Genomic DNA, 16643 nt, shown 5'->3' with positions numbered 1-16643 from the left:
GACATTTTTATACTCAGTACACTGATATCCATTTACAACTTAGAAAAGCAAAGCATTAATGGCCTTATTACTACTTTGAATACATATCTAAACTGCCACAATCGATGAAGTGAATTTGCCAGGCCACTGTTGTTTAAAAGCACAGTACATAGCACAATGTAAACAGTAACATTTATTTCTAAAAAAAAACGCTTCTTCTAATGGAAAACATTAATAAGAAAAACAAATAAGAATATGCTCCAATGCATTTAAATAATTTCATAGCTAAAGCCTTTGATTGTTTAGATACCATTTCTGTCCCGCTCACCTTGATCTGAACAGTCACCACGTCGGTGGCAGACCTGCCTGCTGTGTTTGTGAGAAACACTCTGTATTTGACTGTAAAAGGAAACAAAATGTTCAGAGGACAAAGTGCGTGTTGGGACTGACAGCCATGGATGAACAGGAGGCTGAAAGAAAGCGGCATTCTGGTATGTGGAGGACAGCTTTTGTTCTAAAAAATCACTGTAACAAATTCAGACTGTGGATCCCACAGTTATGATCTTATACCACTAGAGGGCACAGCTGTGCCTCTCCAGTGCCTGTTGGAAAAAATTCCCAATTACTTATGAAGTATAATTTAATATTACAGGTGGAAACTGCCTCAGCAGTAAGTACATGTGTATTCATCCTGGAAGGCCAATCTGCTCTTTTCTCTGGGGTTGTTTGTGTGAGTATTTATGAAGAGAAACAGGCCTACCGTGTTCCCCGGGGTTATAAATGGGTTTGTCCGTCTGCAGGTAAATAAATCCAGAGTGAAAGGACACCAGCAACACTGTCTCCATATCATGTTCTTTATTTGCTGAGTCTACAAACTTCACTTTTAAGTTCACGTACTGGTTAGACTTAGGGTCTCTCTCAAGATCAGCCCTTTTGATCTGGAGTGAAAGAGAGAGAGAGAGAGAGAGAGAGATGGGAGAAGGAGAAAGAACAAGAGTAGCAAGGAGGACAGATCAAGAGAGAAGGACAAAGATTAGTTTTATTAAAACAAAACTAGCTTCCTTATTCACCATCTATCATATGGCTGATTCTGACAGTAAGCAACAATGTGCATAACCGGGTCAGGAGTGGCAGGTGACCTGAGAGCTGCTGGTGAATGAGACGGATCCTGTGTAAATACCCAGCTGCTTAAACGGCCTATAACGGCCCGTAAACAGCCTATCTTAACCCCCCTACAACTGGCCAGCTGCATAGAGCAGAAAGAAAATAATGAAGTAAATAAATAGGAAATAAAAATGGTCAGATTTGGGGCTATATTTGTAAATGAAATGCTGTTTCCCCCACTTCGAAGTTCCCCTTTAACTTTAAAATTCACTCTCTCCTGGGCGCGTCATGTGGAGTGCCTTCGGAAAGCCACTGTGGCTGCGTCACAGTGAGGACCTGGCAGGAGAACTCTGAGGCTGCAAACAGGATGAGCGTCTCTACACCAATTACTCAGGTCATCCGGTGAATATGAATATGTCCAAGAAGACAAACAGGATATGGCCTCAGTACTTCTTCGGACCCATGATTAAATAGTAATGTCACATATTAAAAATATAACATAACAAAAAACGTAAATGCTGGATTGTTTGTCATCTTTTTGTAAATGTTATGCTTTAACCTTAATAACACCAGGCAAAGTCTTACTGCAATCTTATGCATTTTATTGCGGAAAACATCTACAGACACACGCACACACACAAAATATATACACCTTTGTTCAGGAACAGTAGAAATGTCATAGGCAGCCAGTTGCTAAGAACACAGAGCAGTTTCCTGTAGGAAAAGGGCCATATTGGTGCTCATCCAATCTTTACTTGCCTTTATTTTGTGGAGCGCTTGGAAAAATGTGCTGCTGTCTAACCTAACTTCTCCACTGTAGAGTTCCTCCCGATTGCCAGGAAAGTCCGTCACAGTGACTGTCACCTTTACAGACCCTGCAGCGTCACGTGCCTCCAGGAACACACTCTCCTCACTGCCCACACGCAGGATGTTGGGAGCCACCACCACATACCTACAGCACAGACAGCGACCTCACACCTCAGCACACTAATGAGCAAACCAGCACACAGCCCCCTCCCCCCTCATTCAAATAAATGACTGAGCTGGAGAAACTCAGTCTTACTCCTGTATGCCATGGCCTGAAAGAAACTGAGCAGCCAATCAGAAAAGCCAACATAAAGTAAATATTATTGGCATTAGCAGTACTTTCATAAATTCTTCCGCTAACATCATCAATTACCGTTAATATTGTCAATATTAATATTAAATATTAATTAGTTGTTAATATTTTTTATACGGCTGTTCATGATTGTGTTGCTGTCATTATCTAAGTGTTTTGGCACTGCAGTACTGCGTTTGTGAGGAAAGTTTATCTGAGTTTAGCAGAATTAGAGGGAGGGGGGAACAGAGAGCTAGAAACAGCAGTACAATTTCACATCACATATAAATCAGTGCCATTCATGCAGGCTGACATCGAACGCTGAATTCAAACACCCTCAAAACCCTGACAACCAATTTAACACATTAAATATACCTCTCATCCACCACAGAGCAGAGTACACTTTGAATCCCTCAAACATCTTTAAAATTTTTAGTATTTTTAATTTTAGGAAATGCAAAAACAATGAATATAAATATTAGGAAGACTCTTTTGTACCACATTCCTTTTGATCAGTTTCTGCTTTTTGGATGCATTTTAAGGATGGTGACTCACAGCGGGGAGCCCAGGGAGGGCCAGACGAAGAAGAGGACCAGAAGGAGAGCAGGTGGGGGAGGACCCGTCATTCTGCCTGCAGAGTCCAGAGAAAGTGCCTGCTCTCCCCCTGCTACTGGCATAAGTACCACACTGCCAGCTGTAGCACTGTTAATCTGTAACTCAGGAACCTCTTCAGCTACGCACACACACACACACACACACACATACACACTCACACACACTCACACACACACACAGACACAGACACACACACTCACCCACTCACCCACTCACACACACACACAGAACTGTGCACAAAGTTTAGAGTCTGTTGCAATTCTGCATATCTTTTGTTTGCAGAATTTAGTCCACTGTGTCATCACAGCACTACAGAGCAGCTGTTCTCTGGTTCAGGGGCTGTTGATGGCAAATGTAGGTGTTTAAAAGACAAAAAGAGGCATCCCAGTCCTCAGGAACAGCATCGTTACCCTCAGTCACTGCTCTGAAAAGCACAGTAAAACTTACCACATACATGTTATGTTTTTTAACATAAGTTCTGTGAGTGAAGCTGACACACCCCAGCTTTTCTCGGAGCTGTTAGCAGATGAAGGAGCCCACGCGCTCCTGCTGCAGCTCCGTGAGGCCTTCATATCTGCCTTCTGTCCAGCACATTCTCAGTTCAGAGCCCATACTCCCTTCTGTATCTGTCAATCCTTGCTGTGGTTTTACAGGAAAAAGCTGTTTAACTGGAATATTATTTTTCATTGGCTGTTGGAACATTGTTATTACATTACAATTATCATTTTTCGTAGGCACTTGGCAGTCCCTTCCTGTTTGACCTGGAACTGGTGCCCATTTCAGAACGGCTTTTGATCTCATTTCATTTTGTAAGGCAGTTAGTCTCACTCCTCGGACCTCATACACCATACCATCCAAGGTGTTAAGATGCTTGATTTCTGCACGTGTTAGATTTTTACCCATCATGCAATCACGGAAACCTTCTAGGGCAGTTAGAAGAGATAAACTGGAGCTAAAGGCTTTAGATTTATATTACTGTCTGTCTCTGCCCACACTGCGAGACAACAAGGCAGAGCCCCACTACAGACTTATACAAATGATACTTTGGTCAAGGGCTGTTCTGCATCGATCAGTGTGCCAGTAAAACTCCTGCTGTCGGGAAATGAGATGGATTCATTCCAGGGGGAACCAAGGGGACAATGAACTCATTTTATTTCTTTTTCAATTTTGGAAAAAAAAAAGCCAGAGCTTTTTCCCCCGTGTTTATCTCAGTTTTTGGAATTCCCAGCAGCTGCACCCCACATCCGACGATCGCAAATGCGTGCCGTCCTGAGAAATGCGATTCCAAATGCTGCTTCTGTCCACAGGAGAACCCCTCAGATGAAGCCTTATGCAGACAGGCTGCAGGTGCCTGCCTGACCAGCGGGGGTCGCTGCTGAGCCCCTACCTACAGGCCCTCACATCCGTAGAACCATGAAACCCGTTATGTTCTGCCACTGTGGGCAGACAGGGGGCATAAATGTTCTACCCATATTATCTCCCAAATAACAGTGAAATTTGTGGAAATGCTGGCTGATGCATCAGAAGGGGTTATCGGGCAAACTCGGCAGGGCCTTAGCAGATATGACACCATGTAGAACCACTGCATACATCACGCAGTGCAAAATCCCGTGGTAAACGCACATCAACTCTCTGCTCTCCGGCTCAGGCGTGTTTGGTGTTATAGCCGCAGGAACATCACACCTGTAGCAGGTTCACCTGCTTGCTGATGTGGCTGGATGCTGGCAGAGACAGAGTGGGGGGTATTATCAGGGCTTCTCCTTTCTTAAACATACAACACCGGACACAGTGAGAACCAAGATGAAAAGGCAGTGAGCTCCATCATTTAACAGGGAGCCTTTCAAAACGACTTTACAGTGCAGGACTTCTCTTTAAAACACTTTGGCTCATTTAATGTCTCATTTAAATGTTACATTTTATCAGGAAAATTCTGACAGTCATAACTGAACCCTTTTCATCTCTGTTCCTCTCACCTGTCAGGGGGGGTGTGGGTGGAGACTGGGCGTTCCCCCAGCAGGACCTGACCAATCACAGCACAGGACCTTCAAATCAGGGAGTACCACTACAGAGAGACACTGCTCCTGAAAATAATTGAATTTGTATTTCATAATTTTAAGTGAATACATTAACTGAATCATTAATTGCTGAAATTCAGCTGCAAATTGTTGAATATGAATTTCAAATTCAGTTTTTTTTTGCACTGAAATTACTTGAGTGAAATCTGACCAACCAGAACATGGCATGAGGGAGTCCAAGAACATCCCAGCGTGAAAACCCTACGACAGCAAAGGAAAACACGGGGGCAGCCCTCCTGACTTCCCATCACTCCCGTCACTCACAACCTTAACTCTGATGAACAGCCATGTAAACCAACATGAGTCGAGATGAATGCATATGAACATGAGTGCTATCATGCGTGTCACTGAGACCTCGCCTCGTCTGAAAGCAGCTGTGTCAGAGCAATAATAAATTACAGCTAAGAGGGAAATATTCAGACCAAGTCTGTTAATTATTCCACTGAATTTATGTAACCCAGCATTACACACAAGGCATATATTTCTGCAGTTATCTCATGACCTTTGAAAAGCAGACATTAATTTTTCATTTTTGAGCTCAAAACACGGTTGTATAAACTGAGAACAAGAGGCTCAAATCTTCAGTTTGGAAGCTCCATAGCGCTGCCATGTTCTCTCCTCCAGCTTTATTAAATTGGACTCCTGGTCACATTACAGGTTTTAAAAACATTATGGCCACATTTACTCACACCTTTAAGCATTTAAGCTCTTAAATACAACAAACACAGATCCACCGCGGGGAAGTGCGGTGGAAGCTTCTCAAACAGCCTTCCTGATTACCTCTGAGGAAGAGTGCAGATGACAATCATCTCCTGCAAAACCCCCAAAGGAATGCGAGTGTTTACCTCTGGGCTTGCAGGAGAGTGTAATAGTTATCTGGATACCTCAGTTACCCTGCAACACCCACCAAACATGACCATTAAGCAACTCAACCGGGGGGTAGCGGCAATCCAATCCTTGTCGCTAGTCTCTGGTCAGCAGGTCACGCTAAGGGCAGCTGCATCCTGGACTCTGGACTCTGTCTGCTGCCAGGCAACCTACAGCACAGCCACACTCAGGACCCTGTTCATCTCTTGTCAAAAGTACTGAATACGGTCATTCTCATGTGCAACATAATCATATTTGGTGTCATTTGAAAGCTAATTTCACATGCATGTCAATGATGTATATAGCAGGGAGGTACGATGGGTCCATAATAAAGATTACAATATGTGGCACAAAAGTGGACAGTGAGGAATTCACTTATCTTTGCATTCCTCACTCGCGAACACCACTTGTACCCCCCTGGTTACGACAGAGTTTGTAATTGCTGAATCGTGACAAGACTGTTGTTTTCTGAGTTTACCATATTTGGTCACGGCACCAAAGTCCAGATACCCTATGTTCAGGTATATAAGGGGGAAACTGGCATAGTTCGGGGATACTCGTTAGCACAACCTCCTGCGCACTTTTGCGTATAACCCATGTATTATTCTTTGCCATCGCATTATCTACTGTTTGTTATTCTGGATAACCATACATTGTAACAATAAATTCATTTATCGTAACTTGATGCTCATCGTCCGTCTTACTCGCTGCAGCTGATCACTGTACGGTAAGAGAACTGCTAATTACGCGCTCATAGAATCATTATGCTATTGGTATACCCCGTAGTCCCTCGCCTATACAACTAGTGTCATTTTAGGTCGAGCTCAGGCCACAGGCATGTATGCATCTCTATGAGAGACTGCAACCTGTATAGAGCAACACTACGCGGGACCAGAGGGTACAGTCCCTCGGTTGCATATATAAGCATTCCATCTTAGCGATTAGCAGAGAGGCATCTGAGCAATCTGGTTACTGAATTAGAATACGTTAACAATAACAAAATTGGAGTCAGATCTATTAAAAGTTATATTTAATGAATTCCCGAATCGCCAAAGGTAAGACGGCACGCCATCCTTTGCCACTCGGGCTCTTCCGGCGTTGGTGTGTTCGAGTGAGAGCTCTACGGGCAGCTCTACAATCATGTGTAGTAAGCATTATCATGGCTACAGGTAGGGAGCTCTCTGAAGCCTCTACAGGTCAGGAGACGCCTACAGAAGAACGCAAAGGCAGTTGGAGCTGCCACTCTGCAGTGCAGTGGCGACCCTGCCAGCAAGAGGGCGCCACTGCACCGGATGGCCAGGGGCAGTGAGGGAAGCGGCTCGGGAGGCGAGGATAAATCTCTGAAACGAAGCTGCACATTCACCACACACAGTGTCAGAAAGTGTCCCCCCGTGTTCCTTAAAACAAGGTGGCATTTGTGGCCATATCGTCTTCAAAACAGATTCTTCTCCGCGACAGGTGGCTTGAGGTTGGCAAACTCCATCTGAAAGCCACCCGGAAGCAGGTGACACTCACCTGTGCGCATGCCTGTGTGAGCAAAGCGCTGGCGGTCAGCAGGTGACCCGGCCCTACAGCAGCTCAGGTGACACTCTGCATCCATCAGTGCAGGTGCCGACGTCCGTCCTGTTCCTCATCAGCGTGCAGATTCTCCATTTCCTCTACAGGTAAAGAAGGACACCAGCCAGCACAGTGCTGCAGTCTCTCTCTTTTACTCAAACTGAACCCGTACAACACAGTCATCAGCAACAGCATGGAGAAAAGACCAGAACACTCCAATAAAGAGAGGGAAAAAGCCAAAGGAAGAGTCAGAGAGGGAAAACAACTGCAAATGTCAGGAAAAAAACTGAAACAAGAAATCTTATAGCAATAGCTGAATTACAGGAAATGCTGCTATCATCGGAAGCAGCGGTGCCTTTCATTCACAAACACAGGTCTTTAACAATCCTCTTTCTTCATAAAAGTCATAATATAAACTTCTGCTTCAATATTGCTCTGAAATAATTTTTTCTTGAATCCATTTTAAAAGTTAACTGTCATTAAGCTCAAGGTGTTTTCTTTACAGTTTTATATACATATAAATTGAACTTTGTATTTCCTTATACAAAAAAAGAAAAGCTGAAGTTTGTTTTTTTTTTTGTCTCTCACAAAAGCAACTGACAACTGACCTTCTGCCCTTTGACCCCTGCCCCTACAGCCAATCTCAGATGTAGGTGTGCACCGGGCTGAGGTTGGGGTGTGTGCAGGGTCAGACAGCCTCACACTGCCCTCTCAGAGACCGGGTGCACACGCAAACCAGGAGCTGCACCGATTCAGGCCAGACCCCAGGAAAATGAGACTTGGCAGGGAGTGGGCAGAGTATCAGAACAGATGGTCCATTGGGAGTTCCATTATTGTTTTTCTACAAAATTTCAAATCTCTAACTACAGAGCTGGTGGCAAACATCTGTCTGCTTAATGAATGCACCTACAGTTATATTAAACTTCTAAATGGAGAAACAGACTTAAAACAGCTGCAGTCATGGAAGCTCCCCTCCACGCTCCTCCCACTGAAGAGCTGAACCCCCCGATCCCTGGTTAAAGTGCACTCTAGCAAAGGCGGAAAGAGGGAGGCAGAGGAGGGCGTGGAGAGGAGGACCTGCGGTCACTACAGTGCAGGTCGCGTTCCCATTCTGCAGGAAAAAAACTTTTCACAAAACGTCCTGAACAAATGAACAATTTCCTTAAAGTGCTGAAATTCTGCATGTCAATGCACCCCACGAGTACAGCGAGCCTGTGAGTGTGTGTGTGTGAGTGAGTGTGTGTGTGTGTGTGTGTGTGTGTGTGTGTGTGAGTGTGTGTGTGTGAGTGTGAGTGTGTGTGAGTGTGTGTGTGTGAGTGTGTGTGTGTGTGTGTGTGTGTGTGAGTGTGTGTGTGTGTGTGAGTGTGTGTGTGTGTGTGTGTGAGTGTGTGTGTGTGTGTGTGTGCGTGTGTGTGCGTGTGTGTGTGTGCGTGTGTGTGTGTGAGTGTGTCAGGAGTGTGTGAGACAGGAGTGTGTGCGTGTGCGTATGTGGGACAGGAGCGTGTATGTGTGCGTGCGTGTGTGTGTGTGTGTGTGAGTGTGTGTGTGTGTGTCAGGAGTGTGTGAGACAGGAGTGTGTGTCAGGTCCAGTGTGTGCGAGACTGTGTGTGTGTGTGTGTGTGTGTGTGCGTGCGTGTGTGAGACAGGAGTGTGTGCGTGTGCGTATGTGGGACAGTAGCGTGTATGTGTGCGTGCGTGTGTGTGTGTGTGTGTGTGCGTGTGTGTGTGCGTGTGTGTGTGCGTGTGTACGTGTATGTGTGTGTGTGTGTGTGCGCGCGTGCGCGTGTGTGTGTGTGTGTGTGCGTGTGTGTGTGTGTGTGTGTGTGTGTGTGTGTGTGCGCGTGAGACAGTGTGGGACAGACGGCCTCTCTTGCTCAGGAGGACATGCACTGGACGTGGTCGGGACCCATGTCTTCTTCATCAGAGGAATCAGCCGAGCTCCATGAATCATCTGTGTCCCCCTCACCTGCCCCTCCGCCGCGGGTCTGGGGGAAAGGGTGGATTTTACACGCTTATTTTCATAGTGATACTATTAATGACATTAGAATAGGCACATTATGTTATATTAGTTATGACACTGATACTGGCATTCATTTTGATACTGATTTTGAAATAGATATATTGCTATTAGCATTGGTACAGGTGCTAGCATTAGCATTGGTACCGGGATTGGTATAAGTGCTAGAATTAGCATTGTACAGGTACAGATGTCCTGTTAGCATTAGCATTAGCACTGGTATCGCTGTACGTGTTACCTTTAGCATTAGCACTGGTACCGCTGTAGGTGTTACCTTTAGCATTAGCACTGGTACCGCTGTAGGTGTTCGCTTTAGCATTAGCACTGGTATCGCTGTACGTGTTACCTTTAGCATTAGCACTGGTACCGCTGTAGGTGTTCGCTTTAGCATTAGCACAGGTGTGCACTTAAGTGTTAGCAGGGGCGACTTACCCTCTGAGGTCTTCTGCGTCTCATGTGCCGCATGAGGAACCAGAGCAGCTGGGTGTCGTACTGATCACCATGCCGCACGCTGTCTTCATCACGCTCACGCTTGTTCTTCTTCATCACCTGCACATCATCATCATCATTGTCAGTGAGAGTATGTGCTCAGTGTGAGTACAGTGAGAATACAGTGAGAGTATGGGCTCGTGAGAGTATGGGCTCAGTGTGAGTACAGTGAGAGTACAGTGAGAGTATGGGCTCAGTGTGAGTACAGTGAGAGTACAGTGAGAGTATGGGCTCAGTGTGAGTACAGTGAGAGTATGGGCTCAGTGTGAGTACAGTGAGAGTACAGTGAGAGTATGGGCTCAGTGTGAGTACAGTGAGAGTACAGTGAGAGTGTGGGCTCAGTGTGAGTACAGTGAGAGTACAGTGAGAGTACAGTGAGAGTACAGTGAGAGTATGGGCTCAGTGTGAGTACAGTGAGAGTACAGTGAGAGTATGGGCTCAGTGTGAGTACAGTGAGAGTATGGGCTCAGTGTGAGTACAGTGAGAGTACAGTGAGAGTATGGGCTCAGTGTGAGTACAGTGAGAGTACAGTGAGAGTATGGGCTCAGTGTGAGTACAGTGAGAGTATGGGCTCAGTGTGAGTACAGTGAGAGTATGGGCTCAGTGTGAGTACAGTGAGAGTACAGTGAGAGTATGGGCTCAGTGTGAGTACAGTGAGAGTACAGTGAGAGTATGGGCTCAGTGTGAGTACAGTGGGAATCTGTACCTCCTTCAGGCCCTTCAGTGATGTGGGGGTCTCTGCAGTGGGGGCCCACAGTTTAACATCATGATCCAGACCGCTGGTGGCCAGGCCTGGGAGGTGAGGGTGGGGCTCCAGACAGTTCACCTGGGGGCAGGACCAAAATCAGTCCACAGCGCATTCAGTGCTCCTGTTGCTTTCAGCACTCCCGTCTCTCCCCCCTCCCCCCTCTTCCCCTCCCTCCCCCCTCCCTCTCTCCCCCGCCCCCCTCCCCCCTCCTCCCCTCCCTCCCCCCTCCCCCTTTCCCCCCCATCTCCCACCCCCCCCTCTCCCCCCACCCCCTCCCTCTCTCCCCCCACCCCTCCTCCCTCCCTCCCCCCACCCCTCCTCCCTCCCTCCTCTCCCCCCTCGCCCCCTCACCACTCCTCCTTTGTCTCCTTCCATGTACTGCACCACACGGGCAGACTGCTTGTCCCACAGGTAGATGTGTCCACAGTCACTGCCGCTCACCACAAACTCACTGCAGGGCCCGAAAAAGTTCACCCCCTTCACTGCGGGACAGAGAGAAGGCAGAGTCAGACGCGCGCACACACACACAAGCACGCACGCGCACACACACACAAGCACGCACGCGCACACACACACAAGCACGCACGCGCACACACACACACACACACACACACACACACACACACACACAGTGTCTCTGGTACCTGTGGCGTTGTTGCGGTGGCCCTTGTATCTCCTGCAGTAGTCGGCTCCATCGCTGTGCTGGGAGTTGAACAGGTAGATGTCCTCATCATTGTAACTGGCCAGCAGCTCTGAGACACAGACAGACAGTTGGGGGGGGCAGGTGGGGCAGGTGTGGGGCAGGCGTGAGTGAGGCGTGAGGTGTGTGTCGGGTCTGCAGTACCTGTGCCGTCGTGGCCGTACACCAGGCAGGTGATGTTGGTCTTGGACTCGCTGGACACCAGGTGAGATGGACAGAACTTCTTCAGCACCCCATTGTTATCATTCTCATTGATCTTCCTCTGGTCATAAATCCTGCAGAGAGGACTGCCATTATTTTCTCTTCACTACATTTCCCAGCATGCCTCATCCATCACCTGTGGCGGTGTCTCACCTGACGTACTGGTCTCTCCCGCCCACAGCAAAGTGGTGCGTGTTGGCCGGGTTCACAAAGATGGTGTAGAGGCCCACCTTCTTATCGCCCTCCTTCACCACCACCAGCTTGCTGCCCGGGAGGGAGGAGGGAGAGGGAGGGAGAGTGTCTGTCAGTGAGAGTGCACAGGAGCCCCACAGCTGTGTCAAACAGAGTAGTGCTGGCAGGGTCTGCCAGCAGGGGGCAGCAGGGAGCTGGGACTCACGTGGCAGGCCGGTCGAGCCGGAGGTCGATGCCGAACACCACAGCATCCTCCCCAGCAGAGAGGAAGGAGCAGGGAGAGTCCGGCTCCAGAGCCAGCTGAGAGAGAGGGAGAGAGAGGAGGGAGGGAGAGAGGGGAGAGAGGGGAGAGAGCGAGAGAGGAGGGAAGGAGAGAGAGAGAGAGAGAGAGAGAGAGAGAGAGAGAGAGAGGGAGGGAGAGAGAGGGAGAGAGAGGGAGAGAGAGACAGAGGGGAGAGAGAGGGAGAGAAAGAGAGTGAAGGAGAGAGGGGGGGGAGATGGTGGAAAGGAGAAGAGAGAGCACCTTTATTCCAAGCATAAAGGCAGAAACATGAATTGGAAAGAAACAAGAAAACACACACATATGCACAGACACTCACACACACGCACCTCCAATCAGAGCTGTCTCTCACTCCCTACCTTGTGGGCGGCGCCCTTGTGCTGGGCCACCCTCTTGGTGTTCTTGCAGCGCTGAGTGGCGGAGAGCTCAGCCACTCGGATCTGGCCGTCCCGCGCACACATGGCCAGCGTGGAGTCGCCGCTGTGGGGCAGGAACTTAGCCTGGAGGAGGAGGCAGAGCACAGCGCTCACACCTCTTACAGCACCACACACTCACACACTCACTCACACACACACTCACACACACACACACACACACACACACACACTCACACACACACTCACACACACACTCACACACACACTCTCACACACACTCTCACACACACTCTCACACACACTCTCACACACACACTCACACACACTCACACACACACTCACACACACACTCACACTGCACACACACACTCACACACTCACTCACACACACTGCACACACACCTGCAGGCGCACACACTCACTCACACACACACACACCTGCAGGTGCACACACCCACTGCACACACACCTGCACGCGCACACACACACACACTCACACACCTGCACGCACACACACACTCACTCACACACCTGCAGGCACACACACACACCTGCAGACGCACACACACACTCACACACCTGCAGGCACACACACACACACTCACACACCTGCAGGCGCACACACACACACTCACACACCTGCAGGCGCACACACACACCATGCACACACACACAAATACACACACAGAGACGCGCGCGCACGCACGCACACACACAAATATACACACACACACACCGCACACACACATGCTCACAAACACACACACACACACACAGACATGCGCGCGCACACACACACAAAAATATATATACACACACACCGCACAGGCACCGCACAGGCACCGCACACACACATGCACACAAACACGCACGCACACACACAAATATACACACACACACACACACACACACACACACACACACACACACAAACGCACGCGCACACACACATGCACACATCTCCCTCTCATCCCCCCCACACACACACCTTTTGGGTCTCACCTGAAAGACGTTGCTCTTGTGTCCGCTGTCGAACTCCAGCTCGGCCCTGCGGCGGGCCCAGTCCCAGATCACCACCCTGAGGTCGTCGCTGCCGGAGGCCAGGCGCGTGCCCGAGGGGTTGAAGTGCAGGGTGTTGACGCAGCCCGTGTGCCTCTCCAGCCTGGCCTGCAGCTCCAGCCGCTGCACCAGGCCCCTGGCGCCGCACACCCGCTTCACAAACTGAGCGCCCCGCCCGATCTCCCGCGCCCGCAGCGACGGCACCGCCCGCCAGGACGGCACGGCCAGCTCCCGCAGCTCCGCCCCCAGCCACGCCTCCATCGCCTGCTCATCCTCCTCCTCGTCCAGCTCCTCCTCTTCCTCCTCCTCCTCATCCTCATCTGAGCTGGAGGAGCCGCGTGTCGTTCCCCCGCCCGGCCTCTCCCGCTCCCGCCTCCTCTTCCTCCCCTCGCTCTCCTTCGCTCTCCTCTGCCTCTCTCCTCCTCTCCCTCCCTCGCTCCCCCTCTCCCCCTCCTCCGTCAGGGAGTAGAGGCCGCTGCTGTCCATGCTGTCTGTGTCCTCTTCGTCCTCCTCTTCCTCTCGCTGGTGCCGAGTTCTCTCTGTCCCAGGGGCGTGTCCCTCTGGGGAGGGGGGCGTGTCTGCAGGGGCTGGGGGTGGGGAACAGGGGTCATAACCACGCCCATCGAGCCCTGACACCCTGCCTCTGACAGGGCCAGGCCATAGGCCATGTGACACACCCACATTACCCAGCATCCCTCTGAAAGCCATCGCCTGTCACAAACACAGAGCTGCAGACGAGGTACCTGTGTCAGTGCGTGTCTGCCCCTGCGCTGAGCCAGACGCGCCCCCCTCACTCCCCTCTCCGGGATCGGGCTCCTCTGAGCCTCCTGTGACGGCGAGAGAGCTTTCACTTATCCCCACGGCTCAGACACAGCAGAAACATTAACACGCAAAAGCGCTCTGCATTTTTTCACACAAATTTGGAACCAAGTTATACTGCCTGCTGCATTTCCAGGTACGCACAGATACAGCCTTTCAGCACGAATAACACAGTCTACGGAACGGAACCCTGAACCTCCTTCCGCATGACTGCCTCTCCAAGGAAACCGTTTAGCAAGAGAGAGAGGAGAGAGAGAGGGAGCAAAGCCCAATGTGACTGAACAGATGCATGTAGCTGTTTGCACAGGCTACTGTATTCAGACCTGATACATTTATGGACATGAATATATTCAGTCACATTTGCAGTCACTTGTGGTAGCCTGGAGGCTACTCACTAGCTAATAGTTAGATGGTTTGTGCGTGCATTTCATTTACTTTCAGTATGGCAGAGAGTTTGCTAAGTAGTCTGAAAATTAATTTGGCTGGCCACAAAGTCTTCTGATGACAAAAAATCTGTACAAGAATCACAGGTACACTTTATAATACAAACCAGCTGTTCTGCAGCTCTCTGATTGGCTGTGTCAGCCATTGCACCTGAGGCAGGATGTGACATCATACATCAACTTTTCTCACCGTTTTGGATGCTGGATTCACTGCTTTTATCATCCATCCTGCTTCACTGTCTCCAGCAAAGAACCTGCAGATACAGAGACAGAGGGTTAATACAGTATATACACACTGACACTACGGCACACTAACACTGCACTGAGAGGGTTAATACAGTATATACACACTGACACTACAGCACACTAACACTGCACTGAGAGAGAGGGTTAATACAGTATATACACACTGACACTACAGTACACTAACACTGCACTGAGAGAGAGGGTTCATACAGTATATACACACTGACACTACAGCACACTAACACTGCACTGAGAGAGAGGGTTAATACAGTATATACCCACTGACACTAAAGCACACTAACACTGCACTGAGAGAGAGGGTTAATACAGTATATACCCACTGACACTAAAGCACACTAACACTGCACTGAGAGAGAGGGTTAATACAGTATATACACACTGACACTGCAGTACACTAACACTGCACTGAGAGAGAGGGTTAATACAGTGGATGTAACAGTTGAACTTTCGAAGTTTTTGAAGGCGCTACACAGGAAAGAGAAGCAGTTACGAAGTTAAAGATCGATGCAATCTGCCCTGTAGTCTTCAGCTAAAACCGCCCTGTGTGCATGTCTCATATGCATGATCACTGCTTTAACTTCCATCGTTTCACCTGCAGCACGTAGCCAGTGAATGGAGCCCAGCGCAAACGGGAAACTGGTTTTAATATCCTGCATGGTACGCTTAATGAGAAAGGAACTCCGCTACACCGCTAATTATTTACCAAAGCTGATTCGGGGGGGGCGGACTCTTGACCTGGCTGTAGCATATTTAATGTTATCTAACTTCATAAGAAACAGAAGTGCTAGTAGACCCAGCTAACTAGTGAGCGAACTACTAAGACTGAGAGCGGTGATGAATTTTGGTAGTCTTAAAATAACAGGAGGTCGACACTGACTTGGATGAAATTGTACATTAGCTCCGATATCTGAACACAAACGACGCCAGTAGCGAAGTTAGCGAAGTACCGAGCTCCGAGGAAGCGTGTGTAGCAGGCAGCCATTTTACGCAGCCCCCGCTCGCTCCTCACGTCTCTGCGATCGATAAAGCAGCTTTCGGCGAGAGGCAGCGGACGGGCTGACCCCAGCTCACGCTCCCCCCGCTCACTCCAGCCTAACGCACCGCTTTCACGCCACCTTTCCAGCTAACCTGACTGGTCAACCCTCCACCTCTGCAGCAGCTAGCCTAGCGTGCTGTCAGCCCCGAGCGTTAGGCTTGGCCGCGTCTTTCAGGCAGGATTAGACGCCGCTTTCCCCCACGCTCCCCCGCACACTCCGCATGTAAACACGGCCAGCTCCGCAGGCCCGATGCAACGCACTTCAGTCTTATCCGATTCGCCGATTTCCGTCCTCAGCCGGCTGCTTAGGCACCTGGAACCGGCCGCCTGGCGCTCGCCCCACACGGCATCGGCCTTCTGGGTGTGTTTTTATATTCTGAAAAGCAGGTTATGCGTTAACGGCGCTGCTCTGTTTATGTTTGACGGGCTCCTTCCGACTGTGTTTCCGCTGTCTGTGATGCCGGAAGTGAGTGCGTTGTGATGCCGGAAGTGAGTGCGTTGTGATGCCGGAAGTGAGTGCGCTGTGATGCCGGAAGTGAGTACAGGATGTCACGCACGAGCGTCGCCACTGGATGCGCACACCGGCTGATCCGTATGTAGTTAGGACGGGCTTATAGGAGACACAGGTATTTAGATTATTAAATCCGTATATATTAACTAATATATTAAGTAATCCCCGCAGCACCTGCTTTAGGCTGAAATGATTCCTGCGGACGAGC

General features: G+C 49.3%; 2 protein-coding genes across 4 annotated transcripts in view; both read right to left on the bottom strand.

The window, feature by feature from the left end:
- The window catches only part of LOC118771012 (complement C3-like), a 35110-nt gene extending 32269 nt beyond the window's left edge, over positions 1 to 2841 (bottom strand). Inside the window, exons 1-4 of the mRNA XM_036518841.1 lie at positions 2738 to 2841; positions 1843 to 2035; positions 740 to 917; positions 308 to 378 (exon numbers count right to left, since the gene is read on the bottom strand). Coding sequence (XP_036374734.1) covers positions 308 to 378; positions 740 to 917; positions 1843 to 2035; positions 2738 to 2808 — 513 coding nt within the window. The 5' untranslated portion in view covers positions 2809 to 2841. The remainder of the gene's footprint in view (positions 1 to 307; positions 379 to 739; positions 918 to 1842; positions 2036 to 2737) is intronic.
- A 6244-nt stretch (positions 2842 to 9085) lies between these two features.
- On the bottom strand, positions 9086 to 16380 carry dcaf8 (DDB1 and CUL4 associated factor 8). Of its 3 annotated transcripts, none has more exons than XM_036518874.1 (13): positions 16186 to 16380; positions 14812 to 14875; positions 14103 to 14186; positions 13303 to 13946; positions 12283 to 12423; positions 11849 to 11943; positions 11605 to 11715; positions 11395 to 11525; positions 11195 to 11302; positions 10902 to 11032; positions 10509 to 10628; positions 9746 to 9862; positions 9086 to 9281 (listed from the first exon to the last, which is right to left on the bottom strand). In XM_036518874.1, exons 2-13 carry the CDS (start codon positions 14846 to 14848, stop codon positions 9171 to 9173), a joined length of 1830 nt encoding a protein of 609 aa, XP_036374767.1. In that variant the 5' UTR covers positions 14849 to 14875; positions 16186 to 16380; the 3' UTR covers positions 9086 to 9170. The 3 variants fall into 3 exon arrangements, with proteins under 3 accessions (XP_036374767.1, XP_036374768.1, XP_036374769.1); XM_036518875.1 differs by having other exon boundaries at positions 16238 to 16380; XM_036518876.1 differs by lacking the exon at positions 14103 to 14186.
- Between the last annotated feature and the right edge of the window lie 263 nt (positions 16381 to 16643).

The sequence above is a fragment of the Megalops cyprinoides genome, chromosome 24 (assembly GCF_013368585.1).
Source record: "Megalops cyprinoides isolate fMegCyp1 chromosome 24, fMegCyp1.pri, whole genome shotgun sequence".
Classification (NCBI taxonomy): domain Eukaryota; kingdom Metazoa; phylum Chordata; class Actinopteri; order Elopiformes; family Megalopidae; genus Megalops; species Megalops cyprinoides.
The sequence above is the reverse complement of the archived record's forward strand: the minus strand, read 5'-3'. Positions and strand labels throughout refer to the sequence as shown.